The 26,740-nt window shown below is 40.5% G+C and overlaps 1 protein-coding gene across 1 annotated transcript; it reads left to right on the top strand.

Annotated features, from left to right (window-relative positions):
• The first annotated feature begins 1,370 nt into the window (after positions 1–1,370).
• EFCAB14 (EF-hand calcium binding domain 14) lies at positions 1,371–24,500 on the top strand. The gene is made up of 11 exons (XM_065409213.1): positions 1,371–1,576; positions 3,668–3,816; positions 7,132–7,277; positions 10,512–10,610; positions 13,521–13,631; positions 14,666–14,767; positions 15,609–15,800; positions 16,877–16,963; positions 18,320–18,431; positions 19,578–19,709; positions 20,543–24,500. The coding sequence occupies exons 1-11, from the start codon at positions 1,389–1,391 to the stop codon at positions 20,716–20,718; spliced, it is 1,494 nt and encodes a 497-aa protein (XP_065265285.1). The 5' UTR covers positions 1,371–1,388; the 3' UTR covers positions 20,719–24,500.
• Positions 24,501–26,740: the final 2,240 nt, after the last annotated feature.

The raw sequence follows: 26,740 nt of genomic DNA, 5'->3' as shown, positions 1-26,740 counted from the left end.
TTCGTGGGTGAATCCCCACTTCGTCAGATGCATGTAAACGCATCATGTCATTATGTACTTCTTATGAGCAACAGCTACTCTTAGTGCAAGTGAAATGTAACCCAATAACTCTGTAACGCTGGCTCGAATCTACCTGCTGCTCTGAAAGGCTTTAAATCTAATTCACTTTAGAAAACATGCATTGCTCTTGTGAGTTTAGCACAGGCACGCAAAACCACACGGCAGGCGGAGCCGGAAACCCTCCATTTCTCCACAGAGCAGGTACGGCAGCGAGAGCCATTCCGTGAGACTTGGCATAAGCCGCTGTGGAAGTGCAGCCAAACTATACCACCCTGAGCCCAGTCCCTGGGCCCCCTAACTCTAGCGAGAGATTGTGTGACAAGGGGTGGACTGAGTCCCATCTTCCCAAGTTTCCCATGCGCCGTCTCTGCTCTGTGGGGAAGGTCCACTGGCACGACACAGTCCGAAACGTTAACCTCCGTGAAAGAGCAAAACCAACCAGCCATGATCAGCTGAGATGGAGAAGTCCTGTTATCAGAATGGGCAATGATCGACGCCCCCCCAAAAGTGTTGGATGGTGAGCGGGAGCTGGGAAAGCGCCGGAAGGGTGGTCAATGGACAGGCATCGAAGACACCCTCAAGCAGCGTAGAGATTGATAACTCCAAAGCCAGGGCCCCAGGCAGAGCTGACTGGAGAGCCACTATCCATAAAGGTGGCAAACAGTTTGAGTCAGACAGACGTTGCCATTGGATACGGCCTAGAGTCCCCCTTAGACAGCCCGTCAGATGGGAGATACCACTTAGGCCTGCCGCGAGCCGGACTGGAACCTTCCACTTCCCTCCCCCCCCCCGCTAACTCGCCAGACGGTGCTGCTGGCCCTTTAATGATCCTCCCCCCCTCCGGCCGGGCGGGGCGAGGCGGACGCCGCTGGCCAATGGGAGCGGCCCTTACTGGCAGGTGGGGCCGGGCTGGGGCTGAGGGAAGCGGAGCGGCGGCGGCCGCCCCCTTCTCGGCGGCGGAGGGAGCAGCCATGGCCCAGGCGGCGGCAGCGGGGAGGAAGCGGCAGCGGCCCCGAGCGCAGCCCCAAGGAGCGAGGCCCCGCTGAGAGCGGGGCCCGGAGACCCGGACACCGAACCGCCCGGCCAGGGACCGACCCCGCCCCCCCTTCGCTGAGACCGGCCCCGCGCTCCCGCCGCCCGGCCAGGAAGGCACCGACCTCCCCCACCCGGCCGCGCTCGGCTCCCGCCCGACGCCCCCCGGGGGGCTCCTCCTGCGGGCGCGGAGCCGCCCCAAGCTGGAGAGCCGGGGCCCGGCGGCGGTGCTGGGAGTCGGGTACCAGCCCCCGGCGCCCCCCGCCGCCGGGGCCCCGCTGACCCCGCACAAGAGGATGAAGAAGCGCAAGGAGCTCAACGCGCTCATCGGCCTGGCCGGGGACGGCCGCAGGAAGAAGCTGCCCAAGAAGGGGTCGGGCCACCGGCTGCTGCGCACCGAGCCGCCCGCCTCCGACTCCGAGTCTAGCTCCGAGGGCGACGAGGACGAGTTCGGGACGCCGGGCACCCGCTCCCGCTTCGCCAAGTGAGCCCCGGCTGGGTCAGGGGGCGCCGGGTCTGGGGGGGGTCTGGGAGGAGGAAGCTGGGTTATATTTAGGGGACGTGGGGGTCCGGGGGGAGCTGGGGGCGGGGCGGGGCTGTGGGGAGTTGGGTTGGGGGACTAGAGGGAACGGGTGGGGCTGGGAGGAGTTGGGGGCATTAGAGGGGAGGGGTTGGGGAGGGAAGTGGGGCGGGGCTGGGGGAGTTGAGATGGGGGGTTGGGGCATTAGAGGTGTGGGGCTGGGGGAGGGAAGTGGGGCGGGGCTGGGGGGTTGGGGCATTAGAGGTGTGGGGCTGGGGGGGAGCTGGTTGTATGTTGGAAGGGAGCGGGGATGAGTTGGAATGTGGTTGGAGCAGAGGATTAGTTGGTGTGATAAGGGGGGCTGAGGGTTGTTTTAGATGTTATACATTGGGTGTGGCGGGGGCTTAAGAAGGTTAAGAGCGGGGGGGGCATAGAGTGGATGTAATAAGGGAGAGGAACTGGAAGTACAATTTGGGAGGGGATCAAGGTTATGAGCTACACGGTAGGATAGGTGTAATAGGGGAGCTAGTTCTGGGCTGTGAGGGTAACTTGGTCTTATCACCTGGTTTCGTCAGGTTCTGACATATGAGGATTAACCCTTTAAGATAAAAAGGGGTTTATGCACTCTTTTGTTGAGACACTATTGTTGCCCTATTGAGTTTGTTGTTCCCTGTTTCCCATCTGTCCTACCCCTTACCTGATCCTAGTTACTTCCGTCTTTGTTCTACTTGGCATCAGTGATTTCAGTTGCTCATTTTCTACCCTTAATATATCTGGTTCCTGGACTCCTAGTTTCAACCCCTTCTTTACGTCTCTCTTCTCAAACACACAAAATAAGTCTTAATTGTCAGCAGCATGATTCCCTTGTGGTTAAGGTGGAGATCATTCTTCCTGCATAATTTCTGTTTCCAAAAGAGTAGGCTGCCTCTAATAACCTTCATCCCATCCTTTCTTCCATGTGTCTATATTAGACTGTTTTTGTATCCATGCGTAACTCATTACCCATGTCTAGCTGACATTATCTGGCTGGTGACATTTCAGATAAAGCTCTCACACAGGCACTGACAGGTCTTTCTAATTTATATTTACATCCAAGACTCAGCTCTTCAGTTTTCTAAGTTGCTGGTGGTGTTATGTAAGGCTGTCACTGGCTTCTTCCCATTTTTAAAAACTGCTTATCTTCTTCCTGGAATCTGACACTTCTGCACCCACTGGGCAGATTAGTCACACACCTAGCTATCTGGTTTCTGAATGAACGAATCCCCTTCTGTCAGAAGAGGGTTTTGTCTTCCATGTTTCTAATGCACCAACCACTGTAGTTGTAGACACCACTTTTATTTTGATGCTCAGGGAATTATCTTCTGTTTCTCCTGAGGAAAAAAAAGTTCCTCCATCCTTCCTTGGTTGTCTTCCATCTCTCAACATCACTGGATGACCACAGTAGCTAACCTTACAGGATTGTTACCAGGTAGTCTGATGACAAATTGATCCTTAACTCTTCTAAAGTAACTCATTTAATGTATTTTTAGAATCTTTCATTTTGTAAAAGTCAGTAAGGGCAAAATGATCTTTAGAAAGTTTTTCTTAAATAAATTGTGTTGTCCTGTATGAAAGAATTCATCTTCATACAACTAGTAGAAAAGATCTGAAATAGCTTCTGTTTTTTGTCAATCATAATAATTGATCAAGTCCTACCCTTTAAGTCTACATTACTTTCCAAACAATTAAACTTGAATTTTGCATTGTAACTCTATTGTAATAAAGCAGGAAACTCTGGAACAGAAGCATGACAATTATACTAATCATGGAGGAGGAAGCATGTTTCCAGTCTCAGGGATACATTTTACTATGAATACCGTTTAAACCAGATTTTCACCGTCTCCCACTGTTTACTCCTGGAAATGCACTGCATTGATTCTTATCCCCAGTGAAGCAAACTTGCTGTTTTGTTAGGCTGTCAGTTAAGTTAACTTGACCGTAGATCTTCTTACACTTATAATATAGCTGTACATGTCCCATTGCAGATTCATGATCAATTTTTGATCTTTTACCCAGGGGAGAATACCTGCGATGCTGCAAGTTCTGTTATCCACTGTGTGCTTTTGTCATTCTGGCTGCTTGTGTGGTAGCTTGCGTTGGCTTAGTATGGATGCAGGTTGCCCTCAAGGAAGATCTGGATGCACTAAAGGAAAAATTTCGAACTAGTAAGTATATCAACCTTCTTAAACTGAATAACTTAGCTGTTTTTTACCCTAGCTGTTGGGAGAAGGTAAGCTGTGCGTAATATAACATACTATCCTGTGCTTCAGATTGTCACAAGACAAGGTCTGGATAGACAAGGTCAGAACCTCAACTGTCTACTTGTTTTTATGGAGATTTGTATACATCTTTCTTAGAAACAAAACCTGAAAATGGTTCTCAAAAATACCCAGACGTGTATGGTCTGTGGACTGTTAAAGATTAACATGATTGCAGCACTGTTTTTTAAAAAAAAAATAAAAAAATAAAAATCAAACTTTCCAAGTAGTCTTAAGGGATTTTGACACATCTTTCATTAAAGTTAATGGAAGATGTGTGAAAATCCCTTTGGCTGCTTTAAAATAACTCAACTTCTTTTCAAGACTTTGAATGCTGCCGGTTATGTACTGCTTTAGTACAACTTTGGCTATTTCTGTGTATCTTTCTAAAACCTGTAACTCATTACTTTCATTTGAAATTGCTCACTCCAGGACCCATTTTTCTCATTTATCTTCATCTCTTGTTTAAAACTGATAGTCAGTTGATAATTCTGTACTTAGAGGAATTTAGGTTTACATGAGGCATTCTGCTTATTAGTGTGAGTCTTGCTTTGTTCACTCATACAAGGTTGACACAGTTGCAGCACGATCAAATCACATCCCTGTGCATAGACCTCCCTCAAACAATTAAGCTTGTCCCCCCAAAGGGACATTGCTGGAAAATCAGCGTATGAACCCTCACATGGCAAGAAATACAGAACTATCTTGTTACTGTTTGTTTGTATTACAGTAGTGCCTCAAGTTCCCAGCCAAGTTCTGGGCCATATTGTACTAGGCGCAATGTACAAAAACACAGAAGACAGTCCCTTCCTCAAGGAGCCAACAATTGAAATAGACAAGACAGATGACGATTCTGAGAGAGGAAACATTATTATTCACGTTTTGCAGATGGCACAGAGGTGCCCTGGCAGGGTTGGGAATTGAACCCTGATCTCCTGAGTCTCAATGAAGGGCTGTAATTATAAGACCAGTTTTCCTTTTTGTTCTGTTGGGGTTTATTTTTATTTTAACAGTTTCTCATTGTTGTTCCTATTGTACATTCCTGATGTTGCATTGGGAGTATGCTCAGTAAACTGCTTCTGATAACCAAAAACACTTCTGCTTTACTTTTGTTATAATTACAGAGAAACACAGATTTTTATGGGCATGTTCTTATAACATGAACATCTCTTAATTAGTGTTTTCCTTTTGATTTAAATGGTAGGTGGTGTATTTTTTATAATTGACCTTGTATGCAAAGTGGACACGATCATTTCTGCCATCGATGTCTGAAGCAGCTTTGTGTAAGAAAAAGGATTTCATACTTATGATTTTTTTCAGTATGATACTAAGAAAATTCAAATGAAAAATCTCGTGTAACTTTAAAAAAAAAAAAAAAAACCTATTTGATCTGACAACTTTTCACTAAAGAGACATGGTTGGTGAGGTAATAACTTTTATTGAACCAACTTGTGTTGATGCGAGAGACAAACTTTCGAGCTACACAGAACTCTTCTTTGGGTCTGGGAAAGGCACTCCAAGCATCACAGCTAAAAACAAGGAATCTGTTCCACCTTGTATTTAGCTGTGATGCCTGGAATGCCTTTCCCAGACCCGAAGAATAGCTCTGTGTAGCTTGAAAGCTTGTGTCTCGCATCACCACAGGTTGGTTCAATAAAATATATTACCTCTCGCCCACCTTGTCTCGAATATCCTGGGACCAACATGACTACAATAACACTATGCCTTTCACTAAGACAGTTTCAGGTCAGTTGTCAGTAGTGATGCTTAGAATTTATATAGTACTTAATCTTCAAAGCATCATTCAGGCTTTAAATAGGTCACTTAAATGCATAATAATAAACACATGAAAGTGGGGGAATCAGTAGCATTCGTTAATGTGAAAAACTTTTGCAGGGTTTCCTGGAATTGTAAGTAGGAGTGGGAGGACAAGCCATCATATTTCAGTGTGAGCTCTTAAAGTGAAAAGCATAGAAATGTAAAGGACTCTGTCAGACTGTTTAGGTAAAAACATTTACTTTCTTTCTAAAGCTATTTTATAAATACCTGATTTACCTATAAGAGCTTCTGAATAAAACACTGTTTGGATCCTGAGGAGTCCATACAGATCTATTATAATCCTTGATCAGGACCCAAAAATGTTTTTGTTTTAAACAAGTTATAAAAAGTAATTTATTTTTTTTATAAAAGCTACTTAAATATTGGTATATTTTTGAGCCCAAAAAATAGGCCGTTAAACGTGGGAAGCAGCCTTTCAGGATGAGGAAAGTGTGGGACTAGAAAACAGAAGTGTAGTGGGGCTACCACCCTTTAGGGCTTTAAGGAAGCCCAGCACAGCATATAGCAATCAAGTACATTTATTTTCCTTGGAGAACCATATAAAGTCAATGGGAGTGGCTGTTCTTAATTTACTTACTTTCCTTTGGGCCCTTTTAAAAATCCCCATCTTAAATTCTAAATAAAAAAGTAGCTTTCCTGTAGATCATAAATCCACAGGATTCATTGCACTATTCTTTCTTTAAAGGTGTGCTGTTTACTCTTTATTTACAAATTTCTCTTTAGTCAAGGAATTTTCTGTTTGCCAACTTGTTTTACAAGAAGACTTTTAGTGTGTAAGTACATGCATTTTTTTGTAAAGGGAGCTTACTCTGTTCAGTACTCCAAGTTCCTTCAAGTGATATGAAATCACCCTAATCTTTTTGGAATATTCTTCATAGTCAGCAGTCACTCTGTATGTTTGAATTGGGGATTGGGGTTAATTTCATATGCTGCTACTGTGAGAGTACAGTTCCTGGCAGTTCTCATCACTTACTCATTTTGCACAGTTTCTTTATTACATTAGTTATTGTATATGCTCCCAACTATGATGTAATAAGAAAATAGTGAAAAATGATTGGACTACCTGAAGAGATTCTAAAGATTATCAGAAATAACCATAATATGAAGATACTGTAAAGTGCCAAACATAGTAGACTCTCTAATTTTTGGCATTCTCCAAGCATCATGTGTTGGATACTGTTGGGCCAGGGGCTATCAATTTAAATCAACACTCTATTTCTGGGTTGATTCTGAATATAGGAGGATTATACAGTGGAGAATGTTACTTGCAATGTTCTTCAACTACTGTAGATGTCACTGGCTACAACTTGAGTTTTAGCTTGTATAATTTTCACATCTTAGTCTGTTTTGCAGGATTACTCAATTTTTCATTTCTTTTTTTAGTGGAATCTTACCAAAAAACATCATTCCAAGAGATCCCCAAATTAAATGAAGATCTGCTTGATAAGCAAAAGCACCTTGAGAAAATAGAGACTGGAGACATGGGACTAAATAAAATTTGGATAAATATCACTGAGATCAATAAACAGGTAATAGGAACAAATGTTTGACAATATTTCACAAAATATTTTTCAATATTAATGTTTTAAATCAACTCTGCCTTCTTGACTTTACTGTGTGTTTACACTTCATATGGAAGTAAGAATGAAAATGAACTGTCTGATACTTACAAACATGCTAGCACTCTTCTCTAAAGACTTAATATGAGAAGTTATGTAGATGTAGGTTGAAAGTTTCAAAGCTGACTAAGGGATTCAGACACCACTCCCTGTATTTTTTTCATGGCACATACACAGCAAAATGCCTTAGCTTTGAAAATCTCAACCAGAGCACATTACAATGGATCAAAAATAGTGACTGAATATCATTCATCTGGGAGGAAGTTTAAAGGAGACATTGCTTCATCTTTGTGACAGTGATAATTGTGCAACTTGTCCCTAGGGGCTTGTCTTCACTACCCGCCGATCCGGCGGGTAGCAATCAGTCTATCGGGGATCGACTTACCGCGTCTAGTGAAGACGCGATAAAATCGATCCCTGATCGCTCTGCCGTCGACTCCGGAAATCCACAGCGGCAAGAGGCGGCAGCGGAGTCGGCGGCAGTGCGGCAGCGGTCGACTTTCCCCCGTCCTCACAGCCAGGTAAGCCGACCTAAAATACGCAATTTCAGCTACGGTATTCACGTAGCTGAAGTTGCGTATCTTAGGTCGGACCCCCGCTGTAGTGTAGACCTAGCCTAAATACCTGACATGAGGGCAGCCCCAAGTGTGAGGGGGCTGTCGGAGGTGGGAATTAGCATACCTAATTACATCAGAAGCTGGGGGGATGAAAGATACCTAAACTGCAATCTGTCTCCTGTTTATAGTATTGCAAAGGCAAATAAAGAATTCAATGCCTCTATTAGTATATAACATACTAAAAAAACTGAGTCAGTTCTCAGCGGGTATAAATTGTAGCTCCATTGAAGTCGATGGCACTAAGCCAGTTTATACTAGCTGAGGATCTGAGCCTTTGAGTTTTATCTAATTTTAATCATAGTTTATTAATAAAACTGGCAGATAAGAATCTTAGTGAAGATAAAGGTACCTTTTGTTGGCAAGATGGAGATTTAGATTCAGTCAGTGAAACTGATTTTTTCAAAAACAATTTAGCATTGGATAAAGTCTTCACTTTGAGTCAGATTTTTAAAGGTATTTAGGTGCCTAAAAATGCAAATAGGTGCCTTCTGGGGTCTTTAAATTTTAAATGTCCACGTAGGCACCTATCTGCATCCTTAGGCACCTAAATACCTTTAAATTTGGCCCTTTGGCACTAATCACTTCCAAGTTTTCAATTATTTTATAGCTGGCCACTTCAGGCCAGTCTGATAGTCAGCCTAACTTCCCACTTGGAGACATACAAGGGATTTACTAATTTCCGTCACTGCCAGCCTGCTAAACCAGTATCTATGCCTTTCCTCAGCTTGGGAAGCTGCATATATTTTTACAGGAGCAGGCTGAATTTATCTGTTTAACAACTGGATTGTCGAATGGAAGGACTTTGTACTTTGTTCACTTCAACTGCAGAGAAGTGTAAACTGCTTTTAAAGTGATGTGTTTAGCAAATGACCACAACTTGTCAATATTTTTACTTGCTAATTGGCAATTTTGTAACTTGCATAGATCATATTTATAAGCCAATTTGAATGAGTTAATCTTTTTAATTACTCAACTTCTGGTGCATTATTTGTAACTAATTTTTGAGCTGAACTATTTTGCACAAATTCTTAGTTCTACTTTCAGAACTTACATCCGTTAGTCTATAAGGTGCCACAGGACTCTTTGTTGCTTTTCATAACTTAGTTTTTCAGTGTGTTATGTATGTAGCTCCCTTTTTTTGTAGCTGTTTGAAGCGCATATTAAGGGAAGGACCGACAGGAAAGTTGAGCATTTTGTTGTATCAGATACTGTGAATAAGCAGGCTAACCAATATGGAACTAGATGATAGTGCATTTATTTTGTTGGTCTCTTAAAGGAAATGAATTGTATAGCAATGGGCAAATACAAATTGAAAAAAGTTGTTGAAAACAAATATATAGGCTTTAGTTCCTATGATTCTTACAAATAGAGCAAAGTTTTAAACGGAATGTAAGGAGTAGTACTGATGTCTCATGTAATAGAGCTCTTATATAGGCCAACTTATAGTATTAGTTGTATGTCAGTTGTGTTCAGTGTAGTATTCTATTTCTTAGTTAATTTGACACCCCCCCCCCTTAAACTAGAATCAGAGTCCCTCACAATCTTTAAGGTGTTTCTCCTCTCAGCACCCCTGTGAAGTAGGATGGGCACTTATCCCCATTGTACAGATAGTGAACCGAGGCCCAGACTGAGTGACAAGCCCAAGGTCACACAGGAAGTCTGTGGCAGAGCTGGAATTGAACCTGGGATTCCCCAATCCCAGGCTGGCATGCCAACCACTGGGCCATCCTTTTCTAGCTCTTCTTTTTCAGGTGACTGCCAAGTAAAATAAAGTACTTAAAATATCTTACAATATTATCAAGGTGTACAATGTCATATTTGAGAGTTCACTGAATAGTGAAAGTGCAAAAATATCCAGTTTGGACACTTCTGTTAAGGCTTTGCATTTAAAAAGTTTCTATTAATAAAAAGGCATTAAGATTCTTTCCTTTTTCAGGTGTCAGTGATATGAAGTAACACAGTAGAGAAGATACTTCTTCATAGGTCCTATTTTCAGGCACTTGTATCTCATCCAAACGATCAGTTTCTTATGCTAGTTCCCAATCCTGATTATTATAATTTAACCAGATGTTAGTACCACAAAAATGACTTTCCATGTCTGTCTTGTATGCAGATTTAATATGAAGGAGAAGATAGATATTCTGAATAGTAAAGGAGGGTAGCAATCCATCCAAACAGAAGCAGTCTAAAGAGTGAAATTAACCTGATATATACACCACAAATTCTCTTTTGCAAATTCTAAGGTTTGTGGTAAGGATTTTCCTGTGACTTGCAGGGCCCAGGCTGATTAAATTCTTGCGTTTTGTTTTATGAGATGGCATTAATAGTGTTAGAAACATCAGCCATTCCACATCTCCTTGGTGGTGAAGACTGGTTAGGCTGTGCACTTTCAAGAAAAACACATGGCCTCAAGCAGTTGCATGTGTTGAATGTCAGTCATAAATTAAAGTCCGTCATTAGGGGTGGGGGAAGATTGAAATAAAGTTGCTGTGTTTACTAATTCTAAATACTTTTCTCTGTTTTTTAGATATTGTTTTTGACATCAGCAGTAAATCACCTCAAAGCCAACATCAAGTCTGCTTCTGACTTGATTACTCTTCCTGTTACTGTAGAGGAACTTCAAAAGGTAAGTATTATAAATATGGCTTTTAGTGAATATCACACTAACTCTAAACTGTAGCTGATTGGCTAGTTTCCAAATATTTCTGCAAACAGCAGTAACTACCAGAATCTCTCAAAGATCGTATGCCTCTATGAAATACTGTTAGCTTGTGTTCATTTCAGTGGAGCACCTTTAGTGTCACGCTCAGTGATCCTTACTTAATGCAATCTAGAATATGTTTGAGAATTCTCTAGATGCATTTTAATTGGTAAAACGATTAATATATCTCTCGTGAAATGGTTACATCTTTATGTTGGTTTTATATGTATATTACCATTTGCGTTGGTAATCTTCCTCCATTCACATGTACATGAAAGTCTTGGCTTTGTTTTATAACCCTTACAACCCTAAATCAATATTTATTTAGCTTTCTTTGGTAGGAAATGGAAGCAGATCATTTTTGGAAAACCTTCTTAAACTTCAGAAGTAGTGTAATTCTCTGAATGGTTTATTTTTATATTAACATGTAGAAGTGCAGAAACTTAGTGTCATTTATCCAATAGGCTGAAGTGACAATATGAAAGCCCTCAGGGTATTGTGTTTCCAGTATGTGCATAGTGAAATTCATTATGAAAAGTGGTCAGTGTACACATACAAATCAGAATTTCCAAGTACAGATCTGCCATTTTATGTTAATGGTTTTCATAAAGCTATTAGCTGACTAAATTTAAATTGATTGGTAAAAGTATCTTTGGAATTATACAAGGCAAAACTATCTCAGCTACTTTTTATTTTAAATTTTCACTGCTTTTAACTCTTTAAAGGTAACAAACACACACCCCTCTTGTACTCAGAGTTCTTGGAGAGCAGGGTTCAACTTGTAGAGAATATTTCCAGGCAGTTGATACACTTGTTTCCATCTAGCTAGTCTTTCAAGAGGTTAACTGTACATGGACTTAACTATTATATTGGTGGTTTCTGTGGCACACGCTTTAGCTGAATTTTCTTTCAAAAAGAGGAGCTGGCTTGTTCCCTGGGTTAAGCAAGTGGTTGCCTAAACTTTCCCAAGGTCCGCATTAGCAGTTTTGTTAGAAGGAAATATTTCTATTACGGCAATACCTAAAGGCTACAGATCGGATGGAACCCCATCGTGCTGACCGTATCTAAGTGGAAGTCTTACAGTCTACAGACACCGAGTAAAGGTCAAAGATGGGGATACAACATACAAACAAATTAATATAATGAAGAATTGGCACAGCGTGGTTGGTTACATTGTAGGGGTTTTGTTTTTTAATTGAGGTTAGAGATAGGTGTAGGGATTGGGAAAGAAGGGGAAGAGGAGAATATTCATAGTCACCTGTTTTGACATGATCAGGAGACTCTGTTTTGTAGGCATTATATCAGAGGTAAGTCTTAAAGTAATTTTCTAGGAGCCCAAGGGCTGCACCTAGTTTGCATAAAACAGAAGATTGCAGTCTCCCCAGATTCACCACCACCGATTTTAATCTAGAACTGTGGTCTGTAGGGCTACAGGTTACAGCATGCAATGCTCCATTTTTGAGCTGAATGACAAGGCTGTATTTCATACTGGAACAAGTGATGCTTGGCCATATCTCACTAAAGTTGAAGCCCAGCTGACCGTCTGATGGAACTTTGGGAGCTGAACTGGGTTAATGAATGGCACTATTTCCAGCCCTAAGCTAAGGTATTAGAAATAGTGGCATCCATTTTCACTCTTCTCCCGGATATCCTCTTGCTTGCACTCTTATATTTGGTAAGTGCAGTGTAAAATTGGAATCCTGCCAGGAAGTACATTTTGCCTTAACTTTATTTTTACAGAAAGTGCTAGAAAAACACTATGTGGAATTAAATAAAATTGTTTAAATTGTTTTTAGGTTTGAAAACTAAAAAAGTGGTGAAATTCTAACCTTAAAGCTTGGTGTCCCTTCACCCCTCACTATATGTTTTTGAACACTCTTGTGGAAAAGAAGCATATGTGGAGCTTCTTCACTGTTGTCTTTGGGTGTTGCCTTGTTTGCTAGGGAAACTGCTACTACCCCCTAAATTGGATTTAAAAATATTTTAAGCCTCCTCCTCCATTGCAGTTAATGTCTCTGAAAGCAATGAGGAGCCTTTTTATACTGTTAAACAAGCCTGAAGAATTCCTTTACTGTATCAGAGTTCCCCCTGCAGCAGGGCACCTGGTTATGGGGAAGTGGTGAAGGCACTGTTGCTACAGCAGGACAGCTGGGGTCCTGACTTCCATAAGAGTGGAGGGGGATGTATGCTGTATGCTTGTATTGGGATTTACAAGAGGAGAAAATGGTCAAGTTTCCTGAGAGTTGAAGGTGGATAATGAGGTGCCTTAGTGGATATTTACAGGGAGCTCCTCCTCCTATGTATGAGTTGCTACCTGGGAGAAGCTTGTTTGAAAATCTAAAAAGTGGGGTCATTGGCAGAATGGAGATGGGGTCAACATCTTAATAGGATACAAGGGAGAACAGGCCATGATGGGGCTTAAAAGCGAAGATTAATGGTTCATATTTGGTGTAGGGATGCTGATATTAAAACTGCACACAGAAAAATTACATTACTTTTCATCTAAGTACTGTCCAGGAATACTTAGATTCCTGCAGGAGGAGCATGCCGCTATATATCCCCTTAAATCACCCACATGAAAAATGGAAGAGTACATGTGGATGGAGGTTATATTAATCTTCCTTGTTGGCATCAAAACATTTTGAGCAAAGACTAAGGATAAAATAACTATTATAGTCTGTAAATGCAAATCTGAATCCTCCAGTTCATCACTTAGGTTTCTGGCAATCTGGCTGCGTGGCATGTAATTAATAAAACATTGTTTTGCAAGTTGGTCTTTCAGATTCCGCAGTTGAGCACAGTGGAAATTTATTAGGTTGCTATTTCTGTTTTCAGAGCGTAGCTACTATTGGTAGCACTCTAACCAGTGTTGCTCATAATGTTGAGGCTATGCAGGCGGCGATAGAAGAACACAAGAAAACCACAGAGAGGCTCCAAAATGATTTGGTAAGGACAGTACTAATTTAACAGAGTTAAATATTAGCTACATAATCTGTAGTAAAGCTTAATGTGAACTCTACCAAGTGCTGTGTAACTTGAAAAATAATAAATAGTTAAAGATCTCTGCAAGATGCTGGCTTGTATAATAAAATAGCTAATAGCCTTCATGTGACATCCATTCTACAGCAATGAGAGCATATTTTCTTGAGGCCAAAATCTCGGTAGGTTTGCAAGACTGGAAATAGTGGTTGCCCACTATGTGTGGCCGTCTCAGGAGGGCTTTATGCCACCTACGTGCTGCAAAGTACAACTTATTGTGGCTCTCAGAACAACTGGAGAGCAGTTGAGATTGTGGTTGTGTTGGGAGTGTGCTGGAGTGAACAAGCCCATGGCCCAAATCAAGGTGCATACATAAGAAATACAAGTTCACGAATCCCAGCTGAAGCTCTCAAATAGCTGAACCTTTAGAAATCTTAATTTACTTTTAAACATTCAGTCTTTCTGCCACAGTGGGAACGTTTGTAAACTAACTTCTCCTGCTGCAGCAGGAAACACTTCAAGAACACCGTAATGCTAATTGATTTGTTCACTTCTACTAATCCTATTTTTCTTTTATAGCAGGGTTAACTCTCTAACACTGACAACCAGGGATTCTTTGTGCTATGTATTGGAAAATAATTGATGCTGATTCTAAGAAACTATGCAGTTCATTCATAATTTTTCTTAACTGAAATGTATATCACGTGCATGTGTACTTTGAATGCTGCATGTGACAGGGAAAATGGCTGATGTATGGCCACTATTTTAGTGAAACGTACGTCTGGACCCTACCTATTTAATGGAACAGAAATAGTACACTGTGCTTTGTACTAGCATACTTAAAATATTCCATGCACAACCAACCTATGGTTCAAAATGTGTAATTCTTGCAGATATTTTAGTAAAATATCTGAAGTTATGTCTACAATCTTTGTCTAGCCTCAAGAGTTTCATAGATGCAATAATAAATATTTTGTTACAACTTCTGCTTCTTTTGTCAGAATGAATACATTAAAGAAAATGGAGAAAAACAGGTATCTTCACTTTCCGCCACTGTCAGTCCAAGAATTAGCAATAGAAATCAGACGGAGAATTGTAAACAGGTATTTATTGCTTTGCCATTAAATGCCAGCAGCATTGCAGTGGGTAAAAGTACAATTAATATTTTCCCTTAGGCTCTTCAATATTGTAGTATGATACTATGAAGTATGTTCATGTCAAGGTTGAACTTGAATAGAATCCATGTACGTGAGTGTACTGCAAAGGCTTAGTAAATGGTGGTTGAACAAGTTAAGGGTGTATCTTGTAGTAGAAGTGTGACTAATGAGTTAAGGACTTGAAATAGAACCTGGCTTTAATGTCAGGTACTTGCCTGTCAGCTTGAGCAAGAGAGGGAGAGGCAGGTGATGAGTCATTCTGAAGGTGATAAAGTACAGAAACAGGGCTTTGGAAAAATGAGTGAATTGGACATATGACTAGACAGAAATACCTTGGGATGGGAGTGAAACCAGTGTTTGTATTTTTCATACAAACAGTGCCAACTTCAGAAGTAAACCCTGTATGAACAATGCCTAGTGCTTAAGCTTTTTGTCTAATACAGTAATTGGTATTGTGCCTAAGGTAACTTGCATTGGAAAATTAGGTTAATGCTCACTTCAGTTAACTGCATGGCACCTGTTGTAATCAGAGTATTCATTGGCAGCAATGAATTTTAGCACTAGGAAATCCCATTTTCAAACAGCAAAGGCTAAAGTGACTCACTCTAGTCTTCCTCACTGTCAGGCAATTCCAAATACACAGTAGTTCGTGTGGCTCTGAGGCCCTTTGGAGAAGGATTCTTGGTTGAACTGGGCCACTCACTGTTTCATTAACTGAAATAGTGCTGTGGCAGTGTTTCCAAACAATAGTAGTGGGATAACACAACTTATTCTCTTTTTATTTCAGGATAACCAGTTCCTGCACGCCAAGGTAGAAGAGATAAATGCTTCCTTAGTGGCGTACCAAAAGCTCAATGATCTAAAGCTTCTAAGTGTGGATACAGCAATCAGTAATATAACTCAAAGGGTTACATGGCTAGAAAACTCTGTGGTTGCTGTGTATACGTTGGAAAACAGAGCGAATTTGTCCACTAGTGCGGTAAGTGTTCAGTGACCATGGGTGCCTACTTGCCTTGTAGGGTACTTGAGTGGCCTAGGGTGCTTCCTGTGTAGCAGTCCTAGTCTGCAAGAGACTAGGGAGGCCTTTCACTACACTGGGGATGGCCTAAGCCAGCGGTTCTCAAACTGTGGGTTGGGACCCCAAAGTGGGTCACAGCCCCATTTTAATGGGGTTGCCAGGGCTGGTGCTAGAATTGATGGGCTGAAGCCGAATCCCCTGGGTGGCGGGGCTCAGGTTACAGCCCCCGGCCTGGGGCTGAAGACCTCTGGCTTCGCCCCCCGCCACCCCGGGTGGTGGGGTTCGGGCTCAGGCTTTAGTCCCCCTTTCCAGGGTCCTGTCGTAATTTTTGTTGTCAGAAGGGGTCGCAGTGCAACGAAGTTTGAGAACCACTGGCTAACATAAAGGAAATGTGTCAAGCTGATGCTTTGGGAGGCTTAATATTTGATTTTAAAGGAAGTTGGACGTTTCAGCTGCTGTTCAGGTATCTTAAGTGGCAACCTTAAGAACAGTTGTGTACTGAAACAGAGACCGTTCTTCCACCACCCCATTGAGAATCTAGGCCAATCCCTGAATGCTCCTACCTAGGACTGCCTCTGTGATAGGGTTTTCCAAGTGTATGCTATACAGTAAGGGTATGCTGATGCTACAGTGTATAGGAATTTAATTGTATAAGTCTCATTAACATTAAGCCATGCAGATAAATTTCAGGGCTGAAATTAAATTTTAGGACTACATAATGTAAGATTTCCAATGCCATATTTGAAATTTGCATTTAAATACACTGCATAATCCCATCTTGATCTGCAGGGTCTTGGTGGTTTATTGGAAAGTAGAACATGTGGCCAAGTCCATGCAGGAGATCCTGCAGAAATATGTTTCACATAGTGTGGTAACCAGAATTAACCTCTTAATATTAATGTGGTTCTGGTGTATACTTGTTGTAAGTTTGATTCTGTTTTACTGCTACATGCATGCCCAGTTTGAAGGAAGCAATCTTCATTACAGAAGACTTTAAGCAAATGTCTAAGCTCTAATACTCTCACCTTTTTCTTCAGGTGGGTAATACAACTACCTCCCCAAAAGTGGAAAGTCAAGATCAACCAGAGAATGAAACTGCTACAGAAAAAGCACAGAATGCAAAGGTAAGTAGAGGAAACTAAAATCAGTGTTGATTAGTAGATCATGCTATTAGTCATGTTAAGTCACATTTATTTGGGTCACTCTGATACTAATACATATTTTCAAAGACAATGAGGTAGCAAAGTAACTTTCCCACAACATTATGTGTGCAGTAAATGAGTTAAGATGGAAGTAAAACTAGTAATAGGGTAAGACCCTGTCATCTTGAAATCTGCAGAAGCAGCATGCACATGAGTAAAAGCTGCAGGATCCAGGCTCCCAGTAACTACATCTCCCTCTGTAACTTGCCAAGATAGCTGCATTCAACTGGGATATTGCAACTGAAGGAGCATTGATGGAGACTGAGGGGCCAGGGGCTGGGTCTTCTTGGCAGACAGCCCTTGGCACATCAACTCCTTACTAATAGACATCAGGACAAGCCTGGCATGTTTTGTGGCTCAGTGAAAGCCTTCCCCCTCAAGTAACAAACTCTAAAGACTAACTGGGAGCATCTCTAATAGACAAACAAAAGAACACTCTGATTAAGTAACAGCAGCTGAAGTGTTGTGGGTGGGAGTTATTATTTCTGGAAAACAGTTTATTCCTTTGTATTCAGTATATAAATAGTGTTGGAGGGTAGTTGGATGCATTGAATCATAGAATATTAAGGTTGGAAGAGACTTCAGGAGGTCATCTAATCCAATCCCCTGCTCAAAGCAGGACCAACACCACGCATAAAAAATGCTTGTGCACTGGTTTAAAAAAAAACACCTGTGATCTGAGTGATGCTTGCTGAAGAAAAAATACCTTCAGTAACCCTGTTTTTGTGACTTTACGTAATCTTGATTTACATGTTCAGTCTGTGAAGTAAGGGCCAGAGAATGGATAGACTGAGCAAAGAGCTTGAAAGGGACCATGTGATAAAACTTGACTTAGATACTCTTAAAAGGAGTTCAGATGGATGAAATAATTCCCAAGATGTCCTAAGATTCAGTGAGTTATTCCGTGTTACATTGGGAAAATATAGTAAATGGAGGCTTTAGTCAATATATTAGACACCTTAAATTTAGATACAAAATAGTGGTAAATAAAGCACTGGGAAAAAGTTTGTTTAGAAACAAATAATGCAAAAAATTTTTGCCAGTTGTTTTAGATTCAAGTTCTGGTATTAGAGACTAATGGGTTGCACAGGAGTAAACTTTGGGATATAGTTCCCTGAAGATTTTTTACCTTCTTAATCAACTAAAACTTACTTGGCCTGGAAGTATGTAGGCTAAAAGTTTACAGATCTGTTGTAAAGTGAATTCTCTTTACCTGCTGTGCTGTACCTGGTGAAGAAAGGTTGCTTTTAAGAAATATTTTCCTGTTGCTTTGTGCAGAAAATTGAAAATGTAGATCCTCAGGTATCAAAACTAAGAGAGAAGCTTCAGCTGATCAATGCTCTCACAAGCAAGCCAGAAAATGAAAGATCTCTTGAGGCATCAATAAAAGGTGGGAATATTGTAGTAATTGTATAATTCAGAGAATAAGTAAGAAAGGTGAATAATTAATATTTTCTTAAGATATGAATATGAATGAATGAGTCTTCTTTAAAATAGTAAGAAATTGATGGTACTAAAACAGAGAACTCTTGCTTAGAGTTCAAAATATAACGTGGAGAAATTAAGTGAGGTTTCCCATTGTGCTTAGAAGGACCCCTACACTTATGCTGTGTAGCATTTCCATTTATGTAGATAAATATGTAGAAGCAATACAGGCATGGAATGAAATGTTGTTTATCATCAGGGTCTGTTAAACTATCATATAGTAATTTTATCATTTTAATACTAATTGGTGCTCAGTAGCCGAATTAAGTGTACTGCTTTTTCAATAAACGTTAGTGCTTCTAAAAGTTTAGCATAATGCCAACAAGAGTTACAGCTGTAGCACTGCACTTCAGTATCTCTGCTATTCCGGTCCTGAGGAATACCAAACGTGTGTCAAATGGCCACTCTTTACTGTAGTAGAACCTTGCTAATTCTCATCTAATTGGTAAACTTGACAGTTCCTTCCAAAAAAAAGGCTCCCCTCACTTACTGGGAAAGAGATAAGAGGGTTAGTGAGACCTACGTAGGAATTGCCGTGCCAAATCAGGCCAATGGCCGATCTCCAAACAATTTAGCACCTAGAGGAAGGTGCAAGAAACCCTGAAGTGGACAATTATGGTATCTAGCCATTAGGAAATGTTGTTCTTTAACCCCCTCAGCTAGAGAGCTGCATATGCCCTGAAGTGCACTCATACTGCAAGTGTTTGTTCTTTTCACAGTGTACTAATGTATATTTCCTAGCATAGCATGAAGTATTAAGACCACATAATTGTTTTACAAAATGTACTTAGGTGATATATCCTATAGGATGGCTTGTTTGCTTACTTGCGGTTTCTCGAAGTTAAATCTCTAATGGGCCTCCCTACTAGTAGTGAGATATAGCAAAATCTTGTTACATGTTGAAACTAGCAAACCACCCCATAGTACATTTGAACCTAGTTTTTGTAAGGCAAAAAGTCTTTGTACCACTGGTCTATCTTGTCCCAGGCTATTGCTGTTGATTTTAATTGTGTTAAAATTTATAAAACTAATGTAAAATAACTTCTAACAGGTGGAAAAATGCAGACTGCTACATCAAAGCCTACAAATCTTCCAAAACTTTTATCAAGATCACTTGGAGGCAACATGGAGAGAAATGGACACCCAAGACGCTTGTCGATACCAGGAATTGCCACCATAAAAGGTACATCTCGGTTTGCCTTTGATTTGCATAAACACTTCCTGTAAGTGCAGACTAACAGACCATGAATAGTTGTGGAATAACATAGCTGAGGCAGAATATGGGACAGTAGTTCTGGAAATGGAACGTATAGAAAGTATGTTGACAAGTCCAACAGAAGGAAGGATAGATGGAAGAAGACGTGCTTTAGTGATTTGGAGGAGAAGGGGTATTTGCATGAAATGGGAGAAATGTTTTGAGTGTAAGGTATATCATGAAAGATACAGAAAACAGGGTGGGGGAGAAGGGATAAGAGGAGGAGTGGAAGGTGTCAAGGGCACAGGATATAGCTGTAAGATGGAGCAAATTGGTATTTGGATAGAACTATTTCAACTCTTACGTTGGCAAAAATATAATGTTTTAGCTTCAGAAAATGTGCAGAGAATAACAACACTTGTCCCTCCGTATGATCTACATAACAAGTACAGAAACTTTAGTTCAAAGGCTTCTGTCATGGAAGGTAAACTAAGTCTGCATATTTTTATCAATGTTTGGTTGGGGGAGTGGGTTATTAGAAATAGCGATAAAATGCTTTTGTGTTCAGATTTACAAAGTGGATTCCAACTAAATAAAATCTACACATCTTCAACAGAGCTTACACTTGCTTTCTGAATTTTCATCATTACTGGCTTATGCTTTGTGTTTAACTTACTGTATGTATACAGAGAACATCTTATAAAGCCTCATGTAGTTTTCCAGGCTTGTAGGGGACCATATAATGTAGTAAAACAGGAGCAGAACTTGTACATTGTGTAATTAAAGTGCTTGTTGCTTAAAACTGTTTGTCCTTCTTGCAGATCTTCAGGATTTGTTTGAAAAGACAGATCAAGGCATTGGTGGAAAGCTATCCTATGAAGATCTCCAAACTCTGGTTGGCTTGGCAATACAAGAGCCACAGAGCTATAAGGAATTTGATACAGACGGGGATGAAAAATACTCATTACCAGAACTGAGATTAGCTTTAGGTGTATAGCATAAATATTTAGAAATGCAGTATTGATGAACTTTACTATAGCTACTGAAAACTGCAAAAGCTACGTCTGCACTTTGCCCAGCGTCCTTCAAATATTTGGAGCTAACTTTATGTACACGTTGCCACCTTTTTAATTTGCATTCTTTGGATATATTTAAAGATTTTTTTTAAAGGGTTTCATCTATAGCATAATGTTAGGAAGTTCCTTCAAAATTCCAGGAAGATCGTAAACTCAAACTATGTTAGGAATCATCAGCCAACATTTTCTTTCCCTTTAAGGGGCATTCGTGTGTTTAAATTGGAACATGTGTACATAGAGACAAAAACCCATGTTTTATATTTCACATAAATTTGCCTTAAATTAGAGAGCTGCACTTTATATAGAGCCAGAAGAAATCTGTCTTTTAAAGGTAGGCCTTTTCTGCTTGTAAATATTTGAAATAGAATAAATTATGCATATTTTAGGGAGGGGGGGGGCGTTTTCAGGGCTGTGTTGATGACCATGCTGGTTTCTAAACCATAAAAATGCAGGATAGTCTGGAGGCAGAGGGTATTTCAGTTTCCACTTGGATTTTAAATGGCCAGTGCATCCAGGGATGGTATTTGAGTTCAAACTGAGGCAGATGCAAGGCATGATTTCTCATGCCATCCTACAGAGGGCTTTCATTTTAAGAGGCAAGGAGTGAGAAATGTATTGTTTTGTTTTACATCCTGAGCCCATCAGAATAATGACATGACTGGGACTAGGTAAGGTAGCTGTTTATGACCCAGTTCAGTGTTTCCTTTTAACTCTGTTGCATCCAGGGTTATAATTTGTGGGAGGAGGGTGGCTATAAGGGGGAAACTATTGGAACATTTTAATTGACTCTTAGTTTAAAGCAAGCTTGTCCCCTGAAGCTGCTGCTGGCTGCCATCATGACAAGGTAACTTGCACCCCTATTACGCTCCATGTACCTGGCAAGCTCACAAGTGTGATAATGGTCTCCCTGACTGGTGTTGGTGTTATTTTTAACAGAGCTTCTGACACTCCCAGTTTCTTCCTTCTAATATTGTTTCATGTTATTAGTCTACCTGAGACCAAGAGCAGTTTGTTTCTAAACAAGCCTCTTTGTGCTGCAGTGTCACCAACAGGATGGGAAAGCCTACAATAAAGAGAACTTGGATGCAGTTTCCTTGCTTCATGAATGTTCATAGTTCTTAGGGTCTTAGACAACTGTGCATTCCTCTCATTCAAAGGGGGACAAAAGGCAGGTGCAGGGTAAGATTGTACAACATATATTTTTTTATTGATGAGTGCAATATAAATTTTCTTTACTATAGGTACTGCTTTGACCTTGAAACAAATATCCACACCCAAAAAGACCATACTAATATGTTCATACTATAAATATTATGAATCAACTTGAAGACCGCAATATCCAGAAACTTTTTCTGGAACATACAGAAAGGCTTTTGCAGAACGTTGTCTCCCTCAGGCCAGATCAGGGACAAATTAAACTTTATACAAATTGTTTCATTGGCCACAAGCATAATTCATAGCTCTTTTTTTTTTTTGGTCATTTGAATATTGATTTAGTGGACTGTGAAATATACCGATGGTCTATTGACATGGGTTATCTGGAAGTCTGTTCATAGTTAGTTTTATGTGACTTTGAATGGGATGCTTATAATTTTGCAAGGAAATATTCTCTGGAAGTAGTCAAATCAGTGAAAGGTTTAGCAAAATGGAACCCTTTCCTAGGTTATCTAGTCTGTTTCACCATCACTTTTACTGACCTGTTTTGGGCATGTTTGCTTTGCCCAACAGGGAGATGCTTTCATTGATGTGAAGTTTTGAAATGCAGTATAACCTGGCTTCTAAGGCAAGTAGAAGTCAACACTCGCTTCTTTTGACCAGTTTCCACACCCCTTTTATACACTTCTGTATAAATCCCTTAACCAAATAAAAATTCTAGCAATAAAAAATAACCATTCTGGTATTTTATTTGTACATTCTGTATCATAGTTGTATGCCAGAATTTGCACGGTATTTTTGGAAGGCTTATTTGTATGAAACAAAACTTAGGTAAAACTTAGAATTGTCTATAACCGCAACTTTAAATGTTTTCCTTGTTGCAGTTTGTTTTAAGTTTGCAGGGCTCTTCTGTGGTAATGAGAAATCTTACTCAAAACTCTCTGGAAAGAGTGCATGCATTTCCAATCTCTAGTATTTTTATGTCCTGTGTATGGCAGTGGTACTGAATTGATCAATTATTGAGGCACTAAGACATGAGACTATTCTGTGGTGCTGGTTAACCTTGGTTAATGTGCATATTGGATACATAGTGCCATCTCTAAGGTCATTAATTGGCATTGCCACAAAGTCTGCAGCCTTACTATTATTATGGAGTGGACACGTACAAGGAATTTAACAAAATAGGGTCATTTAAAAGTACAGTGAATTATTGTTCATTGCCAACTAGTTCTTTTTACATTTAATTTTGGCCCGCAGGCAGCCATCCTAATCTCAAAGTATTGCTCAGCATTCAAATGCTCGAGACTTGTACGGCTTCTCAGTTGCTGCTGATGTTATCAATCCATGTTCTGGCCTAGATTGTTAGGTAAGGCACCAGCAGACTTTTGTTGATAGCCCAAAGACCTTGTCTACACTACTGTTGACCGGTCATTGGTAGCTGCAGGTATGTTAAACACTTGCCTAGATTTGCTCTGAGCAGGGTGAGATGACTGGTGGCTGGTCTACATTTGCACCACCTGGCACTAGTGGGAAATCAAGCCAAAAAATCTAACAGTCTAATCAAGCCACAGTTGGTGTGACTTTTTTAATCAAGTTCTGTCAGCCATGAGACTTAATGCTTCCCCCCACAACTAGAACAGCTCTTCCAAAATGAAACAGTGGGATAGATAGTTCATGGAAGATGCATGGATCCTAAATTCTAGTCTCTCACTGTGCTTAACTCCATGGATTCCAGTGTCGTTACTCTTTACTTACCCTAGAAAGGCTCAACCATGGTCACTAGGATGCGGTACTTAAAGGAAGATGCTGCCACAGAAATACCAGTGAAACTTTCTTGTACCTTGGCTAGTGGAAGCCCAAGCAGGAAAGGGTTAAGTCTGAGAAGCAGAGGTGGGTTTAAGGAGATGGGTTTACTTGGGGAGAGCAGATGGAGAAGTGGACTTGACAGAGGTTTTGGCAGCAGGGGAAGTTTGAAAAAGGTTGCTTCTAAGCATTGGGAAAGGGACAGGAGAGACGGTGCATCACTTTATTAAATGGGCTTTTAAAATCATTCTGACTTTCATGCTCTTAACTTAGTGCTGTAGATGCCTGGTTGAGAATAGCGACGTAAGAGAGCCTCTGGACTCTCTTGTTAAAAACTAGTACTAAAGCGTTGCACTGGGGTAGCCAATTGCTGTCCAGGATTCTTAAAAACCCATTTTCTAACCTGTCCTATAATTGTAAAGAATTACCAAGTTGGTTTGCAGTGATTTTTGTTTGTAGTTTTGTTTCCATATATGTGTTATTCTTGCCTGCTAATTTGTTTTTAAACTTAGATTTACTAAACTCAGATTTTTAGACTCAACGGTGTATAAGGACCATTTTGTTAATTTTAGTTTACCTGACCTTTCCTGTACAATAAGTGAAATGTTGGCGTTATTTGAATAAAGTTGGACCTATTTTGGAATGTACAGAGGCTTTTTTAGATCTGTATATGGAGTAAATTAAAGCTGATTTTAGTTACCGAGTTCTGCACAAGTCATCATGTAACATAACTGTTTAATTTATCTAAATAAAATATTTCATTTTTTTAGTGTGTACTTGAGTAAATCATTTGTGGAATAAACAGCACTAGAGTGATAAGCAGATAAAATTAAATAAAAAAAAACAGTGAGAAGACATTGAAAATTGAGATCAGCTTCACTTTCCCTGGTGTTTCAAATGTTCAACTTCAGCACATGGGTACTGATGATAAAACCTTTTTATTCTATTCAGGTTCTTATCCCACCCTTGTTGCCATAGTATCCGAGTATCATAGTACCTTCCAGAAGTGCATTAAGCAATGTGACAGACATTTATTATGTGTAATTTTTTCCTCCCTTTTTCCTCTCCAAGGGGAAAATTGTGATTTTAATTAGTTTGTATCTGCTGTGTGCGCTATTGAAGGCGAGAACAAAGAAATGCTTTATACTTGGAAAATGATGATGTTTGCGGCAATTCTTTCATCAGTGTCTTCCATGATTGGGATAAAAAGGAGTTACGAATACTTTTAAAAAAATTACAGACCAGTTTCTCTAGACAAAATTAAGTGTTGTCCTTTCAGCTTTCAAACTAGAGGTGGCTGGAAAAAAGTGGTGTTTTGTTTTGTTTTTTTAAAGGGGCATCTCAAACTTCTAAAACGTTCAGGAAATTACCCAAAATGTATGTGGGGAAAATTCTGCTCCAATCTAACATTAACCATGCATATTTTGATGGGCAAACTAATGTCCTAGTCTAAATTGATATTCAAACTCCCTCAGCCTTCAAGGATTGAAATCCTGGCTGTATTAAAAATCAATGTCAAAACTCTGTGACTTCATTGGACCCAGGATTTCACCCCTAGTTTATAATGGAACCATGGTTATAACCTTAATTATGAAGAAACTTTCTCCATAATTAAACTAGCAACACAAAATAAGGCTCTAGCATGGATTGCCACTCTTACCCAATCCAGCCATAGCTGGGGTTATGTGATTTGGAGTGAAAGGATGAAAAACGCCATTCCTGTGTGGCTGATTTTTTTTTTTTTTTTTTTTTTTTTTTTTTAATTAAACCTCAAGAAAAGGGGGAGGGGTCTGCAGCGCAGTAAATTGCTGGGGTAAGTTCTCAGTTGCTTATTTTGATACAGTGCTTTGGTCAGGGGCCTGGACATGAAAATAAGAGAAGGTGCATTCTATACTAGTCAGAATGATGTGAAGATGCAAAGCAAACTGCCAAGCTGGGCAAATGGCTTTTGTGGAGATTTCATGAGGAATCAAATAGCCAGTTTAATCCTAACTGGAGATGTACATATAGGAAGTTGAAATTGGGGTTGTTCAGGTTTAATCTCAAAGGCGGAAGTATCTCTACTGCAGCCCCTACATGTCTTGTGAGTAACAAAGAAAACCCATTTAAGGGGCCTTTGAAAGTATTCTGGTGACAGTAGCTTGTTTTAGTTGACTTTAAAAAGTTTTCTCTGTTTTATTTTGGTTTCCATCCCAAAGGATGCAGTCCACTGTGGGTCTGACATGAGTTATATCTCACAAGCAGAGTTGCTGTTACTGAGGTGGCATCTCCCATTTCCTGACTTCGTTACGTTAGGAAGAGAGCTGAATGGAACAGTCCTTGATGGAATGGCTGAAAAAGGATAAGAGGTTGAATGATGGAGCAGCGGTGGCAGGCTGGAGAGTGAATGAGCCCATGGCAGTTCCTGAAACACCAGTTTGTATGAACCCACACCTGTGAGGGAAGGGAAGAAAGCTCCATCCCTGCCTGTGTTGTTCTCTCTGTCAAAGCTTTTGCCATTTTGTTTTGGGCTGGCACTGGACTCGGGAGTGCATACCTCTGCTTTAATCCCATAATGAGCTCTCTTGTTAGCCCAGTGAACTACTGCATTGGGGAAGAATGTTTCACTCCTCATCAGCTCAACCCACGCTTTTGCACGTTGCTCCCGCTGGACGACTTTCTTCCAGTGAAAGAAAAACATGCTACTGAATATCAAGATGTAACATAGCCCTAGGCTCGCAAAGTAGAGAGGCAGCCAACCTGAAAAGCAAGAGCAGAGGGTAAGCTCTATTAATGCATTTGTGCAGCATCCAGCATGATAGGAGACTTAAGTTTGATTAGGGCCTTTTTGGAGCTATCCTATTATAAATGACACTGAGGCCTGGTCCCCACTAAGCCCCCACTTCAGACTAAGGTACGCAAATTCAGCTACGTTAATAACGTAGCTGAATTCGAAGTACCTTAGTCCGAACTTACCGCAGGTCCAGACGCGGCAGGCAGGCTCCC

The sequence above is a fragment of the Emys orbicularis genome, chromosome 8 (genome assembly GCF_028017835.1).
Source record: "Emys orbicularis isolate rEmyOrb1 chromosome 8, rEmyOrb1.hap1, whole genome shotgun sequence".
Taxonomy (NCBI): Eukaryota; Metazoa; Chordata; order Testudines; family Emydidae; genus Emys; species Emys orbicularis.
Note: the sequence above shows the minus strand (reverse complement) of the source record. Positions and strands in the feature narration are given on the sequence as shown.